Below are 23,911 nucleotides of genomic sequence, written 5' to 3'. Positions count from 1 at the left end.
CAAGAGAGGACAAGGTGGTGGAATCTGTTAAAGAAGCTCAAACCCCTTAGCTCACCAGCTTTTTCACTCCATGCTTTCTTTTTTTTCCACCCCGCTAGAGCTCAGTAGTGAGGTCTGTGTTAAGCTGGGTATGTGAGATGTGCTCTGTGTTGCCAGGTTGTAGGAGCTCCTTGATGACTGTCTCGCGGCGTGAAGGCATGCAAAACTGGCACAAAAGCAGGCAAAACCTCCGCTTTCTTCCAAAGCAAAGGTCTTGGAGGCAGGTGGGAATGCTTGCCACTTCCCTTGATACTAGTTTGGCAAGCTAACACATGGTGTGAGCCGGGCTGTCTGATGTGACTGCTTTTACCGTAGAGGACTTGCCTATCTGAGGATGCACCCACAGCTCAAGGCTGTTTTCTCTCTCATCTCTGAGGATTCTTGAGGTTCCCGTGGCAGCTCGCTAGCACAAACCACTCGCGAGGGCCGGGCTGGCTGCTTAACCAGCTGCTACACGTGTTAATGGTGTCCCTTGTAAAGGGCTAAAAATCTCTGATGGGAAGGCATGATATTAAAATTGCTCCAAGGATGGAAGGCATGGAAGCTGAAGAGCAGCTTCTTGTTTTAGTGGCTGGGACACACAGCGATTCCTTAATGAAATGCTTTGGTTTTTCCTGCACAAGGAATAGGTTAGCGAGTTCTGGGTTTCAGCTGGCTCTCGTGTGAACCTCCAGTTCCTGGTACTAAATCAGTTTTACTGAAAAGCAGGTAGCGAGTGGAGCTCGTGCTTCTGTAGGCTGCTCTGTATCTTTATCAGCTGCTTGATGTCCCTGAAGCAGCGATCATCCCCCTTTCCCTGCCTCGGCTCTGCGTGTTCCCATCCTTCATATTAACTCTATTAAGCTGTATAGGAAGATGTTTACATTCAGCATGGAGAAGTAAAATCTTGCAGGATGCTTTCCTGCTGAACTAGTGGACTCTACTGCCTGTTTTTCATGGTCAAGCTGATGCTAAAATGACTGCAAGAGAGGAGGTAGGGGAGCAGATCTGGCTCAGAGGATTAGGGAGGAGGTGGAAGCACACGCACAGGCTGGCCAGTTCAGCTGTATCAGGTAAACACATGTATGCTGTGGTGACAAATAGCTTCAATCAGTTTGTTTTCCCACTGTGCTGTTGTCAACAGAGTTGTAAGGTGGAAATTGAGGACTGTCAGCTAAATGGGCAAGTACTTAACGTGGAGAAAAGTCCTGCCTCTCTTGTAAGGGACATACTTGCATCAGAAATCCAAAACAAGAGGTTGGACTCCAGGGTTGATTACTGGTGGGAAGAGTGCTCCAGGGCAGCGGTTGCTTCCCTGAGCAGGAGATAACTTTAAGCACACCCTTATGCCCAGTTCCTCCCTTGCTGATTTGGTTAATATGTGGAAATTCCCCACTGTGTGTCAGCTGGTGTAACTTACCCTGCTGTTTCTGTAGCTTCTGGTGCAGGCATGGTCTCTGCACGGCTGCTGTAACTCCGACCGGTGATAGGATTTTGGTAAACCAGAAGCTGTCCCTAAGCTCCCCTGTGCTGTGCCATCAGGAACATGCTGAAAACGTGAGCTTTTACTTGCTCTCCCCTTGCCTGTTTCTTGATGGGGCAATGGGAAGCGATGTTATGTCTTGAAAGAAATGGTGCTGCTGTGAACGGACGCAGCTAGAGTCATCTTTTTTTAAGTGTTTGCGAGATAGGCTGAGCTCTGCAGCTTTCCCAGGAGGGAGTTCATTTGCTCAGCCGTATTTCCTCCTCTCCTCCCTAGTAATGTGCTAGTTCTTGCCATCAGCACTGTGCATTATACTTACCTAGGTGTGGCCCTTATTAAAACGTGGGTAGGGTATCGTGTAAGGAAAGATGAGCACGTTTGATAAGACCTCTGAGAGAGGAGCTTTTGGGAGCAACTGCATCTTTACCAGCACCACTGAGTCACCCAGGCTCCTTAGCTGTTTGTTTCACGGTGTGGCCCAAACTGTGGTACGCCACCGGGCAAATGCTGCCCAGCACCTAAAAGGCTTTCCAAGCAGCGCGGTGTCTCATCTGACCTGGGGATGGTCCTCTGCCTTGTTCACTGTCTCTGCTTGGGTCATGTCTGTCTGCTCTTCCTTTCTTAAAGGACTCCCAGAAAGGAGATCTGACAAGATGCAGCTCAGTGATGGTTAGGTCAGATCGATGTGCAAATCTCCCAAGCTGTCCATACTTTACGTGCTTGATTTCACATCCCAGGGTGCTTTTGGAGTGTGCTAGTTGGATTTGTACTAGGTAAGATTTACGTGGATGTTGTCCTCCAGCAGCAAATGGAGTTTGGGTCTTTGGGACCTGGCTGGAGTTTGTTTGAAGGGCCCCCTGAGAAGCACGCGGTGGTGTTGTGGGGTACGGTTTCACTTGGCAGGTCTGCTCCTACCATCTCTGCTGTTTGCTGCTAAAAACAGACTGATGATTTTGGCATCTTCCCAAGCGGCAGCAGTGTCCTCTCTTACTTGGCCACCATCTAGGTCTCATTTTGCAGCTGGCAGCAGCTGCCTCCTTTTAAAAACAGACTTTTGAGTGGGATTTGCAAGAGCTTTTGTCAGCACTGCCCCTGACCCAGCTTTCCTCTTGCCTTAACTTCTATTAGACCAGCCTCTCTGTCGCTGTGTAACTATTTTATGTGGGGTGCTTTTGGGGTCCTGTGCTGGGGAGATGCGTTGCTTTGCTCTCTGGCTGCCCATTCTTTGCTTCCTCTGAGAAACGCTCCTCCTTGCTGTTCTTCCTCTTCACCCCCTGGTCTCCTGTCTCAGGATTGCAAGTCACCATTTGGGTGCCTGGAGACCTTCCTGCTAGCGAGTGGTAAAACAAGTAGGGAAGGTCAAGCATGAAAGAGGGAAGTACTGCTTCAGAACCTGTAAAGAATAATCCTGAAGGGATTGAACTAAGAATTAAATTAGTTCTTGCTGGTGAAAGAAGCAGACCCCTGCTCCTGGCCATGCATTTCTGGTGTGTGTGTGGTTTTTTTTTTTTTTTTTACCTTAGTCCCGTCCTTTTCATATGCTGAATCAGTTCCTGAAACCCAGCCTGGGAAAAAAGAAACTATGAGCAGGGAGTCAGTGGCTGGGAGCTGTCCTGTGAACTCCTGCCCTAAATGACTTGCTCAGCATTGCGTAAGAAACTGGTAGCAGGGCACAGGCTTGAGCTCAACAACAAGGTTATCTTAACTAGAGATCCTGCTGCCCAGTCATAAACACACTGGCAAGTCCAGGACCTCCTCCCTCCCTGGTAAGCTGCTGCCAGCTAATCAACTCCCCATTATAGCGAGGTGAGATAAAAATATAATTTATCATGGGTTTAGACCAGGATAAAAAGCCTGGATAAAAAAGACATTTATTTTGGCTCAGACAGAGGAGCCTGGATTGTAGGGGGAGCAGAATGAAACTCTTGATGTTACAGCAGGGCTCTTGTCCGATGTTGAGCACTCTCTTGGGTATGGATTCTGGAGGTTTTTTTAGCCCTTGCCTGATGTTGCTGCCCTCTGCCTGCTTCCCAGCCTTGTCAGAGGTTGAGAGTAACAAAGGCAGGGTGTTTGTCTGCTCACCGCCCAATCTAGCGGTCCCTCGAAATTAGTAAAGTCTTTTCCTTACTCCCAGGAGATTTTGGGCCTGAGTTTCAAGGTGAGCCTGCTGCTATATAGACAAATAAATAGACAAATAGACACAGACCCGCTGTGATGCGTGCTGGCAGGCCACTGGGAATACTTTACAGCAGGGAAGAGGGCTTCCCTGAGACATCAACAGCTGCCTCGTCACACCTGAAGCTCATCCAAAGGGTAGAGAGGGTGGGGTGGGGTGGGGTGTCACTTTGAAGTTACTGTTGGGGCAGGTTTCGGTGCTCAGAAATGGAATATTTAATGCCGCCAAGCCTGGAAATGGTTATGTTTCAAGCTGCCCTCTGGTGGTTTTGGACAGAAGGATGAGATGAAAAATCAGCCTCCGTTACGTCAGCCGCTGGTAAGAGCTTCTGCAGCAAATTGGACCGAGCGCTCCCCGCACCACACCCAGGGAGCATCCGGAGCTCGGAGCAGGAGCTGGCAGGGTGGGACATGGTGGGCTCCACTCCAGCAGCCCTCTGGGCCTCCTGGATGGCCTCCAGCCGTGCCTGGGTCATGGGTGCTGCTAATAAAGCCTGATGAGGGACTAAATGAATCAGCTGTAAGGGTCACACGGGTTAGTAGGTGCATGGGAGGTGACTGGAGGTTTCGGGGTGCGGTGGTGGAGTTCTGGAGCAGGAAAATGCGAGCCAGGGGCTGTACAGCAGCTGCCTTACGGGCTTTCTGGTAAGGGGTGGGCTTGAGCTCTGGGGCACAGCTTTGCTATCACCTTACCATCAGTATTAGTGCGCTAAACTACGTAAACAAAAAATTGAACTAGATGTTTACTAAGTTCCTGACTTTTAGACTTCATGCGTGTGTGAAAATACTTCTGTTAGTTCTGAATTTCTGGCTTTTCCTTCGTTTTGAAGAAACTGGGACCCTGCTGAGGGTTATGTAGTGCAGCCTGGGGTTAGCGCCTACACATACAGGGAATGTGTGTTCATCTGCTCACTCCTTCACCTCCACTTGCTGCACCTCTCAAGCTAGAGCAGTGCCCGTGTGAAAGATGTCGCCGTAAGCGTGCAAGCAAAAAGCCTAAACCCCACAGTACAAGCTGTGTACTGGTCCCATCTGTACAGTCACTGGAGGCACTGGTTGGAGTTGGATGAACGCTGGGCAGGTTTGTGTGGCTTATTCCTGCCGAACTGACCCCAGATACATCTGCCTGTTGTCTGATGGGCTGATATTTCCCTGAGCTGTGTAAAAACGTCAGCGCGGTACCTGCAGATATCCCACGCCTCAGGAAATGTTGCTGCTGAAAAGTCTGGCTCCTCTTTCCTGAATAAAAGTATTTTCTGCACAATTCTGGGACACTGCCGACCTGCCAACGCTCAGTGTGTGGGAGGACACCAGCATCTCTTTTTCAGCGGTAATGATGCTCGCCAAAGTGTAGCTGTGACTGCACGGGGAGGGGAGAGGATGCCTCACATCCACGCAGAGGGGGAATGGTTACTTTTATCTGACATGCAGCCCTGGAAAGAGGGACAGGTGGGCAGCAGAGTGCTGCATACGTCTTCCTCAAGTTTAGCATGGGCTCTAGAGTCTAAAGGGTGCTATCCCTCACGTGGATGTGACCTCCCTGTGCTCCTGATAGCATGGTTACAGCTAAAGGAGGCTTACCCAGGAGAAACTCACAGCTCTTGACTCTTCCTGAATGTTTTGAGAGCATCAGATGGGTGGGGAGGTTCCCTTGCCGAGAGCTGTGGTGGCAGTGAAGCAGGTCGGTATCTTGCCCCCTTCTTCATGATGCTGTGCTGGTTTGAAGGCTTTTCTCTTCCTGTCAGGACGGAGCCTTCAAAAAGTCCTGTGCTCCCGCTCAGTGGCTTGCCCTGCTTTGGTTTCTCTGTTTCCCAAATCCTCTCCCTCCCGCCTTTCGCAATTTGGTACCCAAGGAGAACTTGAGATGCCAGCACAGTACAGCCTGCCTCCTAGAGCTCTCAGCAGGGCGGCCCCCTGCTTCTCGATGCGTTAGTTGCTGCCTTTCACCTGCCCGTCCCAGTTCTGGGCTGGGTACCTTCCTTACACCCGAGGCTCGCCGCAGGGCGAGAAGCAATCCCTCTGCAATGCAGCCGTGGGCACAGAGCGGCACAGATGTCGGACGGCGACTGGAAGCCTGCAGTGAGCACCTTTGCGTGTGGGTTGGGAACCGATGTCTTCCGAGCGAGGTAAGCGGCTGCTTTGGCCCTCGAGGAGTGTGTCAGCCTTCTCGTCCGTGGCCCGACGGTGCAGTGGGATCCTTCATGCCCTGTCTGAGCTGAATATGCGCTGTGGAGGTGCGGGGCTCTGCAGGGTGCGGAGGGGATGCTTGGATCTGCGTAGGAGCTAATGGCATGTGAAGGGTTTGCCCCGTAAACGTGCTCCGGCTTCTTCCTTTCGCCTGGGCAATGTCTGACTCGGGCACTGCTTTTAGAAACTGTGGAGGCATCGTCCTGGCAGCCAAGCGGCTGTTGCTTGTTTCCTGCGGGAAGGCACAAGGGGCTGGTCTGCCGGTGTGCTGACGGGGGGATCTGGCCGTGTCCGACCTGCCGGTGTGCTGACAGGGGGATCTGGCCGTGTCCGACCTGCCGGTGTGCTGACGGGGGGATCTGGCCATGTCCAACTTGCCGGTGCGCTGACGGGGGGATCTGGCCGTGTCCGACCTGCCGGTGCGCTGACGGGGGGATCTGGCCGTGTCCGACCTGCCGGTGCGCTGACGGGGGGATCTGGCCGTGTCTGAGCAATGCAGCTCCGGAGGAGAAGCCGCTCCGCTTCCTGAAACGCAGAAGTGGGAAGAAGCGGCGGGGCTGGCGGGCAGAAGGCAGTGGTATTGTTGCATGGTTGCTGCTCTCTGTTTTCATCCTAAGTTCAATTTTCAGGGGTGTTGGCTGGCCCATCCTGGAGCGCGACATCCCTGGCTTCCTCCCGAGTGGTGGCAACACTGGGGTGTGCAGGTGGCTGCTGTGGCCACCACAAGGGGATACTTGGCAACCAAGGTGGTGGTTACGGCAGATCCCTGGAGGTATTTGGCCCTGCTAAGGAGCCTCCTGTGCCAGCGAAGGTTGAGCTAAGGAGCACTGATCTAGCTGTGACCCTGGGTCAGATCCTGGTGGAGGATGGGATCTGCTCTGCTCTCCTGGTCTGTGGGACCGGAGCTGGACACTCAGCGGCTCCTGTAGGGTTAAACGGGAGATACCGTGGTTGTAACTGCTGTGGCGTTGCGCCCTGCTGTCCTGCGCTGTCAGGATACCTGTGGGTCGCTCTGAAGCTTGTCCTGTACCATCGCCTGCCTTCAGTCTCACCGGAGCGTACAGCAGCAATCGCAGCTTTCCAGCACCCACAGATCTGGCTCTGAAGCGCAAGAAAAAACATCTTCCATATCGCCACATTTCTCTGCTCACATTCTGCATCCGCAGTGGGGCTCTGGGGGTAAGCCAGCAGGTACCACTTGCTGTTGGCATGGTTTTTACAGGACTGGGGAGCGCTTGCAGTGATTTTTGGATTTGGGGGGGTGGTGGGGGGCAAAGAAATGAGCCCGCCGGCCTTTCTGAGGCTGGCCAGCTGCCTGTCTGTGTCAGTACACCTGATGCTGTGGGAGACCAGCAGCCATGGAGGCTGGTGTGGGTCTCCCCTCTGCCTGGTGCGGACTGGCATCTCCTGGGAGCTCTGCCCACTGGTGCAGGGTGAGATGAGTCCAGCCCCGTTACTGCTTGGGGATTGAAAAGTGTTTTATTCCGTGTACAGGCAGGGGTTTAGCCTCTGCTGCCTGTCTCGGGCTCGCATGGATGCAATGGGAAGCACCAGCTCTGCATAAGTCATTGCTGTACAGCAGAGCTGGCATTGCTTAGCGCGGGGTTTGTCCTCCGATGGGATAGGCAGCAGGCTTTTTTTTTTATTTCCTTTGAATTAATGAAAAGAAAAAGGGAAGGGGAAAAAAAATAAAAAGTCTCATGGCAAACCAGGACCGACCGTCCCAAGAGGTGCTTATGAACCTGGCACTGACTGATACTGAAAGCCCTGTTAAAATAAACCTTGAAATGTTTTGCGCAATGTATTTTTCTTCCCTTCTTTGACAAATACTGATCACCCTGATTCGGTATGTGCTCGAATAACAAAGATGGTAATTTGTCACCTACGTGCAGAGGGGGAACACGCAGGGACGGAGTCGACTGTGAGAAATAACCTGGAATTTCTCACTGCTGCTGAGCACATGGGTTGCTATTGCCCGTGCAGCTAACCTCGCCGCGACGTGCTGTCCCCTTCCCTGCTTCCTGGCAGCTTTCCCTGGGATGAAATCTACCATCTGGGACAGAGGTTTTCAGTTTTCCTGCCCGCTCAGGTCCCTGTGCGTGCAGGGTGGCTGCGGCACCGCTGCCAGAGCTGTGGGTGAAGCTGGAAGGGAGCTGGGCACCAGGGTCTGCCCCAGTGCTTGGCCTCTGCTGCGGGTGGACCCCGTGGGGACAAACCAGAGGGGTGGTACAGCTGGGTTGGGTACGGGGTTGTGGGGTGGGCAAGGTACCCCCTTTTCTGCAGATGCTTGTTGTCTGCTCCTTGTGGGCTAGTTGGCAAATCCTTGGTGACCTGAGAGGAGCGGTTTAGGAGCAGCCTGGTGTTTCCAAAGGGGATTAACTGGAGCAGTGACACCCTGCGCTGCACTGAACTGTCCCTGCAGGCTGGAGGAGGGGAGGGAAAGCTCCCGCTGAATTTCCCTTGCTTTCCCTTCTCCCACTGGCAGTCTTCTCCCACCTCTTGGCCCCCCACATGCCTTCCCAGTATCCTCTGGCTTTGTTCTGCTTCTCTGTTGTACCTCTAACCCCTTCCACCTGTCTCGTATTCTCCACAAGTGTTCCTTTTCCATCTATCCCTCCCTCTGCAGCATCCTTCTCTCTTTTCCTTCCACCTTCTGTCCTTTTGGGCTGCCTCTCCTTAGGTCCCCCCCTTCCCAAAGGCAGGGAGCGTGGTGAGATGCCGGCAAAGAAGGCCGTGAGATGGGGCCAGGCAGCAGATCCCACGTGCTCAAGCCTTCTTGCAGCCATCTCGGCATGCCGTAGGGTCTGCCAGCAGTTGTGCAGCCGATTCCCGTGGGATGATGTATGGTTGGAGCCTTCTGGAGGGTGAAAACGTGCTGCTGGAGCTGGGCAGGTGTGGGGGGAGCTGGTCACTTGCTCTAGGTTGCAGCAAGACTTTTAAACCCCGTGGAGGTGAAGCAGCACCGGCTCTTCAGAGCTTTCCCAGGGGCTGAGAGTTGTGGTGGTTGGGGTACTTTTGGTGGTTTGGTTGTTTTGTTTGGGTTTTTTTTTTTCCCAAATCTGACACACTTTTCCAAGAGGCAAAGCAAAAGCGATTAGTGTTATGTTTGTTCAACCTTAACTACAGCTGAACAAACTTTGTTTTTCCTCCTTAGGAATTATTATTCGAGAGAAAATTAAAACAGTTTACTTGTTAGTGCTATGGCATAGTATCATGTGTTTTTCTTTCTTCTTATGCCCCTTTTTCTTTATGATCCTAAAGACACTCCAGTGGGCTATGGGGCAGCAGGCCTGTGTGGGTCCTTACAGCCCAAATGATTTTTAATTGAGCTAGCAGCCAAGTTGGCTGGGAGCATGGTGGAAATGTTAAGCCCTTTTCCCTTGAAACCGCTGATTGTAAAAATGAAAATATTATTCCTAAAAATAGTAGTTAGCCTCCTCTATGAACAGGCAAAGCAGATGTCATGCAGGCGGCATCCTTGCATCCATGAGATGCGGCCACCTGAGCTGCCCTGGGGTGGGTTTTGATGCTCATACCCTGCAGGTGCAGACCCCTGGCCCCTGATGGATGTTGTCTTGTCCCGAGATGTGTGACCTCCAGAGCCGGGGTCTCACGAGCAGGATACTTTGCAAGGACCTGCTCTGCCACCCTGCCTTGACTCCGTTGCAAAGCATCAGTGGGCAGAACTGCGACCATCTCGGCCAAACTGCGGTGATTTTCTTTCCAGTCCTGCAACCTGGTGAAACTTTGCACCTCTGTGCAGGCTTTCCCAAGCCCACTAGATGGCAAACATGTAAAAGCTTTGCTCCTCCGCTCCTGGCCAGAGTCAGGCCCTATTTGCAGTGCCAAGGAGTGGGTTGGAGATTTTTATTTTGTTTTTAATTTCTTTTTTATTATTATTTTCCTGAAGGCCGTCTGCACCAGCAGCCACCGGCTGTAGGTCTAGTGCAATCATTTACATTTCCAGCTCCTTTGTATAACATCAATACTGGAAGAGTGTACAAACTGCTGAGCTGTTTACAACTGCGCCGGGGCTTCGCCATCAACAGAGCGTGGCTGAATGAGCAGCGTCCAGCTGGGCTCCGACTGCTGCCGGGAGCAGCCCAGGCGCTGTTGCTTTTGGCTTCCTCCGGCTGAACTGGTTTAGAGAGGATCAGGAGGAAGAGGAGAGAGGCAAGGGGGTTTCGTGCGGGAGTTTGTTCCCTGGATGGGCTGTGCTGAGCAGCCTGGGTTTCCCCGCATCCCCCTGGCTGCTGAGCAAGTTCACCCAAAGCGCCTGTTTGCTCTCAAGCTGTGTCCCTGCGTGGTGGTTTCTGCACGGGCACACAGAGCGGGCTCTCAGGGACCCTGATCCGGGTTTGTAGCAGCCTGTGCCCACCTGTGATGCTGCCCAGGCACCCCATCCCTCTTTGCAGATGTCCCTGCAGGGGTGCTCCCTGTCCCCCAGTGTCCAGCCCCAGTGAGCCTGGCGTGGTTTGGCCTCTTTGGTGAAAGACATCGCTAAGGGGAGTAGGACAAACCTGTCCCAGGGAGGACGTGGCCACCAGACTGATGCCTCTCCCCAGCTTTGGCTTCTGGATGCTTTCACGTTTTGGAAGATGCTGCTCAGTTTTGCAGGCTGGGGCTTTTCTTTTGAGGGTTCAGCGAAACAGTGGCAGCATCTTCTGTCTCCTGAGAGCGAGGCAGCTTGAATCTGCTGGGCTGATGTGTCCCAAGTGAAATGGAAAAGCTGCTGCCAGCTTCAGATGTTGCCCAGAGAACCTGGGGACACCAGTGCCTCTGCAGGAGAGCAGGAGACTCTTTGAGATGCCCCAGAGCAGGAGACTTTGTGATGCCCGAGTAATTCAGGAGCTTCATGGATGCAGGTACTGGTGTGCCCAAAGAGCTGCCTCTGCAAATCCCTCCAGACTTTAATTTGGGTTATGAGGGGCTGAAATCTCTCTGAAAACCTGTCCATGGTGTCTGGCCGGAGCTCAGCTGCTGTGCCTAGAAAGCCATATCGCTTTTGAAGATGGGACTGTGTTGCTCCAGGGGGTCTTGGGAATGTGAGCTTTGACCTCATGCCCTGACAGAGCCTGTCCTGTTCCCCAGCCCTGTCTGGGACATGATGGGGGATGATTCTCCCTGGGGCTGGCTGAGGGGGGTGTTCAGATGTGCTTCTCACCCTGGGAGGAGCAGGAAAGCCTCTGGGCTGCCGTGATGTGTCGGCAGTGCTAATGGGGCATGCGTGGCATGCCCGCAGTGCTTGCCTTGCCCTTCAGTGACGAACTTGGCTGTGAACGCAGGAAAGCCTCAGCGTGGTGCTGGAGGCATCTGCTTTTTGGTCCTTCCTCCGATCCCTGCAGCGTGGTGCAGGCTTTGCCTCTGAGTGAGGAGCCTGGAGTTCGATTCTTGCTTTGATCTCACTCCGCTCCCTTCTAGTCCCTTCTGGCTTGGCTCTAGCCTGGCTCCAGCATGGGTTAATCTGTCAGGCTGTTTTTAACAAACCTACGAAGAAGACAATGAACGATCTTGGATCTACAGCAATTTGGGGTCGAAAACAATAGTCCTGGTCTAACAGCCCTGATTTCATTCTCTGGGGAGATTGCAGGTTTGGTTGCTGAAGATAACTGAGTTTACGTGGCAGGCTCTGGCTCTGCAAAAGGTGCAACTGACTATCGTGGTGTTTAAAAATTAGCACAGCGCGTGGCAAGGTGAGTGTGGTGGTCACTCAACCTGCTGCTCGTGTCCCGTGTGGGGACAGCCTGCAAAAGGGAGCAGGGGATCGGGTGCTGGCCCTCCCTGCCGTGTGGCTGGGGCGCTGGGGGGTTAGCTTAGGCTTTGCCCACCCTCCCTCAAGTGCTGAGCCTTGGGGCACTGCTCAGAGGCTGTGGTGGGATGGGAAGGGGGATGGAGCACTGTCCATCTCTGCCACGGGGAGCTCCAAGTCTCTGAAATGGCTTTGAGTCCCCCAGTGGTGCCATTGCTGTGGCCAGAGGTGATGCCCAGCACCCCTTCCCAGCTCTCCAGCTGCGGAGGGACTTGCGCAGTGCTTGCAGAGGCGTGCTGCCGGGGTGGGGGTGCTCGGGGCAGCAGTTGCTTGTTGGAGGTGCAGGTGAGCCTGGCTCCCTTGTCACCTTGCCTGGCAGGAGCCTCAGCCCAAGCCCAGGACACCCAAGACTTGCTCCGGGCTTGCGTTGCGAGCGAAGCCGGGTTTCCAGTCCCTTCCTTGCCTGTCCCCTGCCTTTGAGGAGGGAGATCTCATTGCGTGCAGATAACGAAGCCGGAGAGCTGCAGCTGTATTATTCCCCATCTGTGCCGGATGCGTTTTTATTACTGTCCTGGGTGGAGTTAGCAGATGTCAGGCTGGAGGGAGCGTGGTGCACCCCGCGGGTCCCGCCGCAGCCGGGGTGGTAGGGGAGGCTCTGTGTGCTGCGTGTGCGTCGCCAGACCCCCTTCTCTCTCCGTGGTTTACCCCCAAGAAACCTGGGACAGGGGGAACAAGGCTTCTTCCTGGGTACCCAAGCAATCCTGCAGCTTTCCAGGGGTGATGCCCGTATCCGAAGAACAACACTGGGACCTGGAGTCTTGGAGAATGAGGACGAGTAAGGGGGGAACATGAAAACAAACCGCACTGGCAGGGCTTCTGCTGGCTCTGATGACCCATGGGAAGGTCTCAGGACAGGGGTGCTAGTTTCGGAAGGTCTGCGTCACTCTATTTTCATTCCTGAGAGCAGCTCAGAGAACCAGGGCTCTGGTATGCAGCTGGGTCTGTCAGTCTTTTGACACTGTCCCATCCAAAAAAATGCCCCTGAACCTGCTGGCGTAGCTTGCCAGCTCTGGCTCCTTGCCTGCTTCCCTCCTGAAGGCTGGGGGAAGGCACAGTCATGGGCAGAACGAGTGCTTACATCTGTTTGATGTCATTGCAGCAACAAGAAGGATCATTTCGGTCACTCTGGGTCCTGTCGGAGCTTGAAGGAGCGGAGACCCACACCACAGCCAACAGCAGAGGCTGGGACCTGGCTGTGTGGTGGCTGGAGAGCTGGATCAGCATCTCACAAGGGCTGGCTGGGAGGGTCTCCTCTGTTTTGGGCGACTTGGGGACCAAGATAAAATGGAAGCATTGGTTTTTCCAAGCTTGCCTGAGCCCGAGCAGTGTTTGCAGCACATCCCTGGTTTCAAGGGACATGGGTGACAATACACATTGTGCATCCTACCTGCAGCGGGGGTGATGCTGGAGTAGAAGTCTGCTTGGTGGCGTGGCTGGTGGCAGAGAGGGCTGGGTCAGACCCAGCCGGCCTGGAGCTTTATGGAGCAGCCTGTTCATTCCTGGCTTTTGGAGGTTCCACCTTAGCTCTGGCTCTTCCCTTGTCCCTGAAGATCTTGCATGAGTAGGGTGGAGATCTCATGGGTAGGTGTCCCAGGAGTTCTCCTGCCTGCAGGATGTTCCTGCAATGAGCTGGCACTGCTGTGGCATCTGTATAGTTCATCTGAGGGCATGTTTCGCATTTTGTGGCTTCTTTCACCCTCCTGCCCACCCTGCTGAGGGTAGGACCCTGGGCACATGGCAGCAGCCACATCTCAGCCACTGGATGCACCAGAGCAGTGGAACACACTGAGGAGACACCGAGCAGTAGGCCAAGCCGCTGCCTGGGGTAAGTGCCCAAGGACAACCTGGTCCTGCCAGGTACGGCTGGTTGGCTCTCCCACCACAGCCAACACATGCATCCACCCACCCCATCCATCCGCCAGTCTCTGCCCTGGCCCCCCCATCTGTTCCTCTCCTATGGCCTTGCAGATGCCTTCAGGGGCTGGAAGCTGCTGGGCTCGTGCAGGCGTGGTGGAAAGGAGCCCAAGGGCTGGGCAGAGGTGGAAAATGGGACGCTTTGTGCCGCGGAGCCTTCCCTGCCCGCTGGCAGCCCCCCAAACCCTGCTTCTGCCACTTCCCCCCCCCCTAAATCCTGGCAGCCCCCAATCCTTGGCTCCTTGGGGTGCTTGCAGCATCGTTTGCTGAATGCCCCTCTCCCTCCCCGCCGTGGGCTCCAGCACGGGGATGCCTGGCCAAGATCACAGGACAGCTTAAGGGTTTAAACAGATAGGAGGCTTAATAGCTTGACCCCGGGACCTCTCCATCGCCTGCTTGGGGCAGCGGCTGGGATTTTGCAGCACGTGTGGGAACGTGTCCCGAGCCAGGCATTGCTCCGCTGGGGTGGATCTGCGGCCGTGCGTTGCAGCAGGGGCAGGACAGACCTCCCCTCGCAGCAGAGGGCTGAGCATCTGTGGGCCAACGGCTCCTGTGTGCACCGCCACTCTGGGAGACGCCAGTCCCTCTGCCTGGGTGGGCTGTATGAGCCTGATGTCTGCGGGGGGACATGGTTACCCCTCTGCTGGGTCATTGGGCCGGCTGGGGGAGTACGGGCAGGGTGGGCAGCCAAGCCCCTGCCTGTCCAAGTGCACCTGAAGGGACCCTGGGGAGGCAGGGGACTGTCCCTGGCCATGCGTGGGACGTGGGTTTGGGGGTGGTGCTTGGTGGCACAGCTCTCCTCTCCCTCTCCCTCTCCTCTCCCTCTCCCTCTCCTCGGTGACCCAGCATGAGCCCAGCTGTGTCCTGGCACAGGTGATGCGTGAGATCAATACGGCCCCAACTCCAGGAGCAGTGAGAAGTGAGGAAGAGCTGGCACACCGGGGTCACAGCCTCGCCGGTGCCACCGGGGATCCCTGGTGCGTGCTGATCCCAGGTGAGACACCGTGCTTGGCGCGGCCGTAACCCTGCCGGCTGCTCTCCCGCACCGCGTCTCCTTTGTGTGCCGGCTCCGATGGGTGCTCAGCTGCTGCCCTGGAGCTGTCCTGGTGTGCTTGCCAAGGTGGGCAGCCCTGAGCTGCTTGGGGCTGTGGGGGTGGCATCCTGGCCTGGCCATAGCAGCGTGGTGCCCTGTGCCAAAGGGCTCTGGGCAGGCTGGCATGCCAAGGCGGGGGGATTTGCTGCTCTCTCCCCTCCTGTCTTCAGCCCTCAGTGGGTTTGTCTCCTGGAGAGCAGCCTGGGTTCCTTGGTTGTCACAAGACCTGTCCTGCATTCTTTTCTTGGAGAGAGAGGACCTGAGTTTAACTCTGCAACCCCCTGGCACCCAAAATCACGATGCACCTCAGGAGAGTCTGGCAACCTGCAGAAAGAAAGTGCTGCAGCATTGTGAGGCTCAAACAGAAGCAGGAGGCTTTGGATGAGTCCCAGACCCCTGCCAGGGGCTGTCACCAAGCCCAGGAACATCCCTGGCTCCAGAAGGGATTGAGCAATCCCTGCGCTGACCCACCAGCCTGCATCCCAGCAGTGCTGGAGCCCAGCAGCAGGGACCAGTGCTGGGGCAAGGGGGCCCAGCAGCGTTTCCCCACCCTTCCCCAGGTTGTTATTTCAGCTGCCGGAGCCTCTGCGGGGCTGACAAACACCCCGCAGGTGCTGTTTGCAAGTACCTTCTCCCCTCCACCCCAAAACCCCCCCGCTCCCCAGCTCGGGGCTCCCTCGCTGCCTGCCCCCAGACCTCACGCTCCCCCCCGGCAGCCCCCCGGGACAAGTGCTGCATACACGGATCCTTGTTGCTTGCCTCTGCCCTGACCCGAGCTGGGAACAGAGGCTGCTTTTCTGCCAGCTTCGGAGCCGGCAGCGGCGTGCATGGCCCCGGCCACCAAGCTTCAGCCCTCCAGGGCTGCCTCTTAACCTGGAGAAGCAGCGGGTTATTTGTGTTGCTTTTGGCAGGGATGCCCTGGCCCTCCGAAACAGAGGTGAATGCACGCGGAGGTGTGGGGCGCGGGCCAGCCTGCGCTGTTTGTGTTGGACCGTGGCGGGGAATTAGTTGAACTCGGCTGCTAATTGCTTCTGAAGTGCGGGGCTCTGTCAAACGGACGTGTGACGGGGACAGCGAGCACAGCTGGGGAGGAGAGCTGGCCCCATGCTCAGGGCTCTCAAGACCTTCGTATCTCGCCTCTCCTGGCTGCATCAACCCCGCTTAATCTGTGGGGAGCGGAGGTTTCTCAGCCGTGAGCCAGTTGCTCGGGAGCCCTGGGACTGAGGAGTGATGCTCTGCTCTCGGTGGGGAAAGAGCCACCCCCTTCCCTGCCCCACATCATCTCTCCTGGGCTGGAGAGAGGGAACTGGCAGGGAAGAGGCTTTCCCTGCCCCACATCCAGGTGCTGAGCCCTGCTGGCTCTCCCTGCCCTCTCTCAGCCCAGGTTTGCTCTCATGCTTGTTTGTAAGTCCCCTGTAAGTGCCGTGGCTGGGAAGAATGAGGGGTGGGAAAGGAAGATTTTGCCCCACGGAAGGGCTTCCCCCTCACACGAGCGTAGGCCGACCCCCTCCATCACTGTCCCTTCCCTGTACCTGGCCCTGCTTTGGGGCTGAGGTGGTGATGCAAAGGGGTTCAGTTCCCTCACCTTGGTATGAGTGCAGCTGAGGACAGGAGGAGAGGCCTTAAAACACCATCCTGAGAGCTCTGCAGGGCTTTTCTGGGACCTCCAGACATGCCAGCACCTGGGTGCATGCCCTAGGGTGCTGAGCGTTTCCCTTGGCAGGCTGGACACAGCATCGTTCAGTGTCACCCCACTTTGAGCAGGCCAAATTCACCGTCATCCCCTGTAGCTTCAGCTGTGTCCATCTGTGGTGGGAGGGGATGTCCTTTCCCAGACCTGGGTGAGATCTAGGGCAGGAGGAGGTGCTGCTAGATGCTGTTCTGGCCTTGGGAAGAGGCCACAAACCCTACCACCATCCTTCATGCAGCCATGGCCATGCCATTGACCCACGGCCCCCCAGGGCGATGTGCAGGGAGAGGGTTCATGGCCAGGTCAAGGACAGAAAGCCCCAGGCAGGCAGAGGTCCCTGGGGTGGACACGTCACCTGGGCCTTATCCCTCTGAGACTTAGCAGTGACTGTTGTGTTGAGCCTCTACGGGCTAAGCCAGGCTGCCTGGGCAGTGCCTGCATCCCTGCTGGATGCTGAGCACCGCCTGCTTTGCTGCCTGCATCCCTGCTGGATGCTGAGCACTGCCTGCACCGCTGCCTGCATCCCTGCTGGATGCTGAGCGCTGCCTGCACCACTGCCTGCAGATGCTGAGCGCTGCCTGCATCCCTGCTGGATGCTGAGCACAGCCTGCATTGCTGCCTGCATCCCTGCTGGATGCTGAGCACCGCCTGCATTGCTGCCTGCATCCCTGCTGGATGCTGAGCACTGCCTGCACCGCTGCCTGCATCCCTGCTGGATGCTGAGCACTGCCTGCATCCCTGCTGGATGCTGAGCACAGCCTGCATTGCTGCCTGCATCCCTGCTGGATGCTGAGCACCGCCTGCACTGCTGCCTGCATCCCTGCTGGATGCTGAGTGCTGCCTGCACCGCTGCCTGCGTCCCTGCTGGATGCTGAGCACCGCCTGCATTGCTGCCTGCATCCCTGCTGGATGCTGAGTGCTGCCTGCACTGCTGCCTCCATCCTGCAGTCCTGCCCGTGCCCTCTCCCACCCCTTGCTGCCTCCCCTCCCTCCCCCTGCTTGCATTTAGTAATTGTCGTTTAAAAGCCCAAACACCCATTGTCCAAACGGGATTAAGCACCATCTGTGCAAACTTTGAGGCCATTTTGGGTGACGGGGAGGAAAGGGATGACTCAGAGAGACATTGCAACAGCGATGGGCTGTGACCCTGGGCTGAATGGGTGGATCTCTGTGGAGCAGCCCTGCTAACCCAGGCGCCTCCCAGCAGCCTGTTGAGGCTTGTGGCAAGAGAGTCAGCAGCAGTTTTTGGGGGGCTGTGGGGTCCCCCCTGATCTGTGAGGCGTTTCCAACCAGCTGTCCCTCGTGGCAGAGATTTCGTCCCACTCCTGAGTTCTGGTTTGGAGCGGTGCTGGTGGGAAGGGGATGCAATGTGTGGGCTCAGTGGTGGAGCACTGGGGCCAGGAGGTCAGTCTGCAGCTTGACTGACCCTTGCCATATGGCCATTTTCCCTTGAAACGGTGTCCAAAGGATGGTGAAGGCACCAGGAGATGCCTTCTCATGGGTGCAAGAAAGTTGTGCTCCAAGTAGCTTCTCCCTGCGCCCCTGTGCATGACATGTTCCTCCCATAGCCCACCTGGACTGGGATGACATCCCACCTGAGGACACTGAGGTGGTACACGGGAGGCAGAGGACCAGGCTGGTGGCCACGGTGGCCCAGCGCTGTGGAGCACATGGCTGAGGTAGGATTCTCAGCAGGACTCAGCGTGGATCCAGCTGTTGTAGGGTCATGAGGGCGATGCTCCATGCTGGTCCCCTCTCGGCACACCTGAATGGCTGCTGTTGGCTCTGACCGGGCAGGGACTCCATGCCGGTGGCTGGTTTCCCTGCCAAACTCCTGCTTTGGTAAACCCAACCAAAAACCGTGTTGGTCCAGCATCCCAAACGAGGAAATCCGGTGAAAGACAACAGGCTTTAAGGTGGTTAAGGTTGGGAAGACAGAGGTATCAGTTGTTTTGAAGGATGGTGATTTAATTGATCCCATGATTACGGGATCTGGGTCCTGAGGAGAGCAGGCACAGCTAAGCCCAAGGAGCTGAACAGGGATCCCTGGGTGATGGATGTGAGAATGGTGAGTGAAATGCTCCTGACTTGTTTATAGGGCAAAAAGGGATTTCTACCTTGCCATTTTTTCCCTTTGCCCCCTATTTCTGTTGTTCCCCAACTCTGTCATGGCTTGTTTCTGGCTTGCCAGGGTGCTGCTGATGTGCCAGAGGTGCTGCTGGAGTAGCTCTGAGCTCAGATCCAACAGCAAGGATGAGACAGGGCTGGACTTTGAGTGATATGGAAGGAGGACCAGGAAGATGCTTCTCATGTGGGAGTGTTTTGTTCAGCTCCTGCTCGTGGTGCTGTCTGTGCTCACTGGGATGGAGTTGGGTGTGAGATGTGTCAGCTCCCTGCTTTGCTGGGGACGTGCCTGTACCTATAGCTGGTGTCCTGTGCACAGCTCAGCATCTCCAGATCCTAAGAGGTGATGGCTGGGGTGGGAGATAAGTAGCCCTCAACAAGGATCTGTGATTAAGAGAGCTTTACACCACAAGTCCAGCCTGGACCAGATACAATAACCTCAGAAGTTGGTGAAATTATTAGGGAGAGCTTAAGTAAAAAGATCTGAAGACAGTGCTAAGGCAGGTGAGATTTTGCTTGGCTTAACGCACAAAATGGAGAAGAAAAGGAAAGGAAAGAATTTCCCCCGCAAAAGTCTCAGCTGGTTCAATTTCTAGTGACAGTCAAAGAGTTAAAGTGATCTGTTGGGAGTTATGAGTGTTTATCTAAAAGAAAAGTGGCAGGTGAAAGGGATAAAATAACACAGTTTGTAAAGCAATGCAATATGTTCGAATTATCCAAGGATCAGAGCTGGAATTTGGAAGGTAATATTGGATAGAAGGAAATGGGAGATGGAGACAGAAATAGGACTGGGAAAAAACAGCTTGAGGTGGCTTCCCCATTGGTTGTCACAAAAGAAAAAAAAAAAAAAGAGGCTTGGCATTATTAGGACCATTGTGAATTTGTTTATTAGAGGGGATTTTTATTGTACTTTCAGAATTAAGCTCAGGGCCTCTGCTATGTCAGGGTGCAGAGCGGACCCTCCCGAGCCGGGTTTGGCCAAAACCCACGTGCAGAGTCTGTTACCGCGCCTGAGAGCATCCCTGGCAATGGTGCGGTGCTCGGGTCACCTGTGAAACACCCGCTGCCACCCTGGACCGAGTCCTGGGATCCTTCCCTTCCTCCTCTGGCTGCGGGTGCTCAGCCCCACGGCAGAATTGGGATCCCCCCAAACCTCTGATGGGCTGAGCACTTTCTCTGGCAGCAACGAAACTGCTGCTCTCCACCTTCCCAGCCGAGCATCCACTTCTGCTCTTGCCTCCGTAGCACCGGGGGGTCTTCTTCACGGGGAAGCGTAAGGGCGGGTGGGTCTCGGCGCCGTGGGAAGATGCAGGGAATGCAGCTGGGAAGCTGCTGTGCTAGGACAGCTTGGACACCTCCCAAGGGCTGCTCTTAAAACGGTGGCAGAGCCACGCAGGAAGATTTGTCCCACTGCCCTCACTTCTAACTGGTTTTTGCGACCTCGGCTGCATCTGCTCTCCACACACCACCCTCCCTAGTCCTGAGCTCAGCTTCTCCCGGGCTCTTTGCCCGGTTCTGGGAGGTTTCCAGCTCATGCTGCCTAAGAAACTCAGGGCTCGGGGAAGTCGCAGCACCTCCACTGCTGCCTCTGCCCTGAGCCTTGCACCTGGGCAGGCTTCCCAGCTCCAAAATCTCCGTTTGCTTCCCCAGCCACATCTTTGTCCTGACCTCTGCCCCTCTAGATGGCACGTTGTGGCCTCCAGCATCTTCACCTGCTGAAGCCTTTAGGTTGGCGGCTCTCTCATGCCCATGGCGCTGGAAGATGCGCTCCCGCTGCGTGCCTGCCCTCTGATCAGGGCTTCTGCCTTTGACACCACGGAGACCAGGATGGTGTTCAGACCTCTGGTTTGCAGGCACAGCAGTATACACCAGCCTTCTCTAACCAGGAGAAGGTAACAGGGAAAAGCCCAAGAGCAGAGGTAACTGCTGCACTGACTCTCCAGGCATCTCCCGAATCTCCAGGCAACCCCGAGCAGGGACTCCGAGGTGTGCCATCATCCCAGCGTGCTTGTCAGCCTGGCTTTCCCCAGCTGTGGCACATTGAAAATTGAGGTGGCAAAGTGACTTTATTGAGAAAAAAAAAAAAAAAGGACACAAAGGACTGATTTCTTTTGCATCTAATTCAGCTCTGAGGCCCTCGCAGATGTTCCGGGTTTCTGGGTGGAAATGAAACGGCTGCAGATCTTCCAGCTGGCCACAGAAAGCAGAGCACTTGCACCAGGCCAAGTCCCAGATGAGCTATCAGCAGGGCTTCCACTGCTGCTGTTTCACTTGGGCTGTTCTGCCTTTCCCCCTGTTCATCTCAAAGTTCGTTTCCCTTCATAACATCCTGGGGGTCCTGTCTGTCCCACTCCCCCCGTCGCGGTCCCAGTCCTCTCGAGACCGTGCATCTTCCTGCTGTGCTGTGGGTTGTGGGGGTTTTTTTCCTTCTCTTGCCCGGTTGGTTGCTCGGTCATCCCATGTTCCATCCAGACCTACTCTCTTTCTTCCCTCGGCTTTGATGAAGCAGCAAAGATGTGGTACCACCACACCAGCTCACGCATACGTGAGAGGCAGCCCCGGAGCTGCAAGATGGCCTCTGCTGTGCTTGTTCCCCACTTTATTACCGTGGATCTAGTGAGGTCTACTGATGACTGGGAACAAGGCTGCTTTTTGCTCCAAAACAAAGCAAACCAGCTGGAAGGACGCGTGGCTCGTTGCTAATGAAGAAAATGATAAAGTGCTCGAGTTGACCTCCGGAGAGAGGACTTTGCTCTAGAATGGAAGGCTGCACCATGAAGCCTTCTGAGATGCATTGCCTATAGCCTCCCCCCCCCTCCAGCCTGCAGAGTGGTGTTAGCATGCAAAATAAGATTGAGATCTTGCTGCAGGTAGGCTCCAGAACATCTTCACAGTGTCCTTGGAAGTGGCCACAAGCTGACCGTCACCCTGTGGTTGGCCTTGGATAGCTTGTCTGTGCAAGGTCTGTTACCACTGGTAATTCAGTGAGGCAATGTGAATACCGATGTTCCTTTTCTTGCAGAATTCCAGATTTTTTCACTCTTTCAACTGAGAGCTGCATCTAAACCACAGTGCCTTGACCCCTGGCACTGCTTTGAACATGTTCTGTGTCTCTGTGGGTCTTTCTTGGACATCTTGTTTTATAGCCAAGTTTCAACTTTGAAGGCATCTATTTTAATTTTCTGCCACATTTAATTTTCTGCACAACTTCCATCCTGGACAGTAGCTCAGCAAGCAACTTTCTGCAGTGCAGCAGGGTGCCTGAACTGTCTTTTTCAGAAGCAGCCTGAAAACTCCCTTTTTAAATTTCTAATTCTTGGGTTCAAGACTTTCCCTCCTTTGGAAAAGGTGAGGTTCTGAGGCTGTGAATTGCGTGCTTTGTCAGGTGCTGAGTCTCTTCTCTTGGGTTTCTTTGTTGGAAACTATAGATAAGAGGGAAGATGCAGGAGCACTTTTGGTGTCCTACATCCTTTCCTGGCCATGGCAATTTTCCTGACGTGTGGTGGGAGCAGATTGTGCATCTCTTGTTTCTGGACCAGCAAAGCGATGCTTGTACAGCGCTTTTTTTTTTTTTTTTTTTTTTTTTTTTTCTCCAAGTTGTACATGCATTGAGCTGAAATCATCTCGCAGGTCAAAGGATGGGAACTCATTATGGTGTGGGGGAGCAGTGACGGTTCTGCTGAGCTCCTGCTTGGTGAGAGTGGCCCTGTTCTGGCAAAGGGGGGCACCCAGGGGTGATGAGGCAGGTGAGAGAGGTGACCAGCCCATCAGGGTTCCTGTTGCTGGTCTGTACACCAGTAGCCACTTGTGAAGGGAGGGTATCTCACTGGTGGTTGCCTGCTTGGCAGCCCTGCTCGATCGCGTTCGTTTGGAAAGGGCTGGAGGCAGCGGTGAGACCTTCTCATGGACTGAATTCAGCTGCCCCTCAGCTGAGGGAGGCTGGGACATCTGGAGACAGGCTCTTGTGTTTTCCAACCCCTTTTTTTATGCCTTGCTCTCACTTTGGCATGCATGTGGAGGAGCTCATGTGGGTATTCCTGGGCTGTCTTGCGTGGTTGCAATTACGGGAGCAAAGCAACAACAGTCCCAGGTTGGAGCTGGGAGGGACAAGTGAGCTCAACAGCCACTGAGGGGGTTTGGGTGGTTATTTTTTGTGCTGCTGAGCAATCAATTCTAATTAAGGCTTGCAGTTTGTGCTTTCTCTTGTGGCTGGTGGGAGGTCTGGAAGGAGAGGACCCCTGAGGTATGATGGTTTATCTGCTTTGGACCAAGTATCTGGTGTCACGGTGCTTCCCAGGGCAGGTTGGGGATCCACAGGGGTACGGGGGCTCTCCCAGCCGGCACGCCTTGCTCATGTGCTCCAGGAAATATTAATAATCAGATTTGGGATGGGGGAAGGAATGGGTCAGGGGACCAGCCTAGAGGAGCTTGTGGCTCCTGAGGTCAGAGCACTGGCACAAGGATGGGGCTTGTCAGTGGGCGCATCTCTGGGAGCCCCGAGGAGGGGCTCTGCGGCTATGGAAGCTTCCCGGGCATGTCTGCGAGGGATGAGGAGGCGAGTGCCTGGTGCTGCTCGAGGGCCAGATGTTAGCACGGTCCAGCCTAACTGCTGGGATGAAGGGCCTGATCCTCAGCCTGCGTCCTGCCCCCTCCTCCCCCTCCCCTGCACTGGGTGTTACAAGCCAGCCTAAGGCAGGTTGCACAATTTATTTTCCTGTACTTAAAGCAGGATTTTGGCAGCCAGGGTCGAGAGGCCTCTCTGAGGAACGCTGGCTGGCCGCCCTCCTGCTGTCACGGGATCACGCTGCTGTCAAAGGCTCCGTTCCACCAGGCGTCCTTCAGCGTGGCCTTCTGCCGCTGCACCAGGGATGGCGGAGGAAGCGCCTGGGTGGCCAAGACACTGTTGACATCTCCAGCAAGTGTTGGTAGGAGAAATAGTCACCCCAGTGTGGGTGCTCTTGTGCCAGACCAAGGTGAGACTCGTCATTTCCAGTCATCACCGTGACGTGGCAGCTATAAGGACTCACCCTCTTCTGCTGCCTGACCATGCAGAGACCCATCCCATCCTTTGAGCATCTTCTCCCCGTGGTCCCAGGCTCTTGTTTCCTGCTGTCTCCATCACTTGGCTGCCCTACCACCAGCTGGTGAACTCACAGATAACAGGAGAGCAGGAGACAGAGGAAAACTATTGTGGTTGTCGCTGCAGGAATATGCAGAAGGATTTGCTACGATGTTCGCTGATGGTGTAAGGGAGGGAAAGGCTGTGGGTGCTAATTTGTGCTCTGCGTGAGCGCTATTAGCATTGCCCATGGTGATTTAATTGCCTTGCGGGAAGAGCGGCGGGTGAGGCTGAGCATGCCCGGGGAGGGAGCATGAGATAGTTGTGAGTGATGGAAGTGTTCGTGGCCCATAAAGGGC

At 55.1% G+C, this 23,911-nt stretch overlaps 1 protein-coding gene across 1 annotated transcript; it reads right to left on the bottom strand.

The window, feature by feature from the left end:
• Positions 1 to 125: 125 nt before the first annotated feature.
• On the bottom strand, positions 126 to 9,019 carry LOC129735548 (uncharacterized). Its single transcript, XM_055704235.1, has one exon. It carries the CDS (start codon positions 6,523 to 6,525, stop codon positions 5,620 to 5,622), a length of 906 nt encoding a protein of 301 aa, XP_055560210.1. The 5' UTR covers positions 6,526 to 9,019; the 3' UTR covers positions 126 to 5,619.
• Between the last annotated feature and the right edge of the window lie 14,892 nt (positions 9,020 to 23,911).

Source organism: Falco cherrug, chromosome 3 (assembly GCF_023634085.1).
Source record: "Falco cherrug isolate bFalChe1 chromosome 3, bFalChe1.pri, whole genome shotgun sequence".
NCBI classification, from domain to species: domain Eukaryota; kingdom Metazoa; phylum Chordata; class Aves; order Falconiformes; family Falconidae; genus Falco; species Falco cherrug.
Note: the sequence above shows the minus strand (reverse complement) of the source record. Positions and strands in the feature narration are given on the sequence as shown.

Excerpts from the sequence above, each read along its gene's own strand:
- LOC129735548 (XM_055704235.1), bottom strand. The coding sequence starts at position 6,525 with ATGTCGCGCTCCAGGATGGGCCAGCCAACACCCCTGAAAATTGAACTT.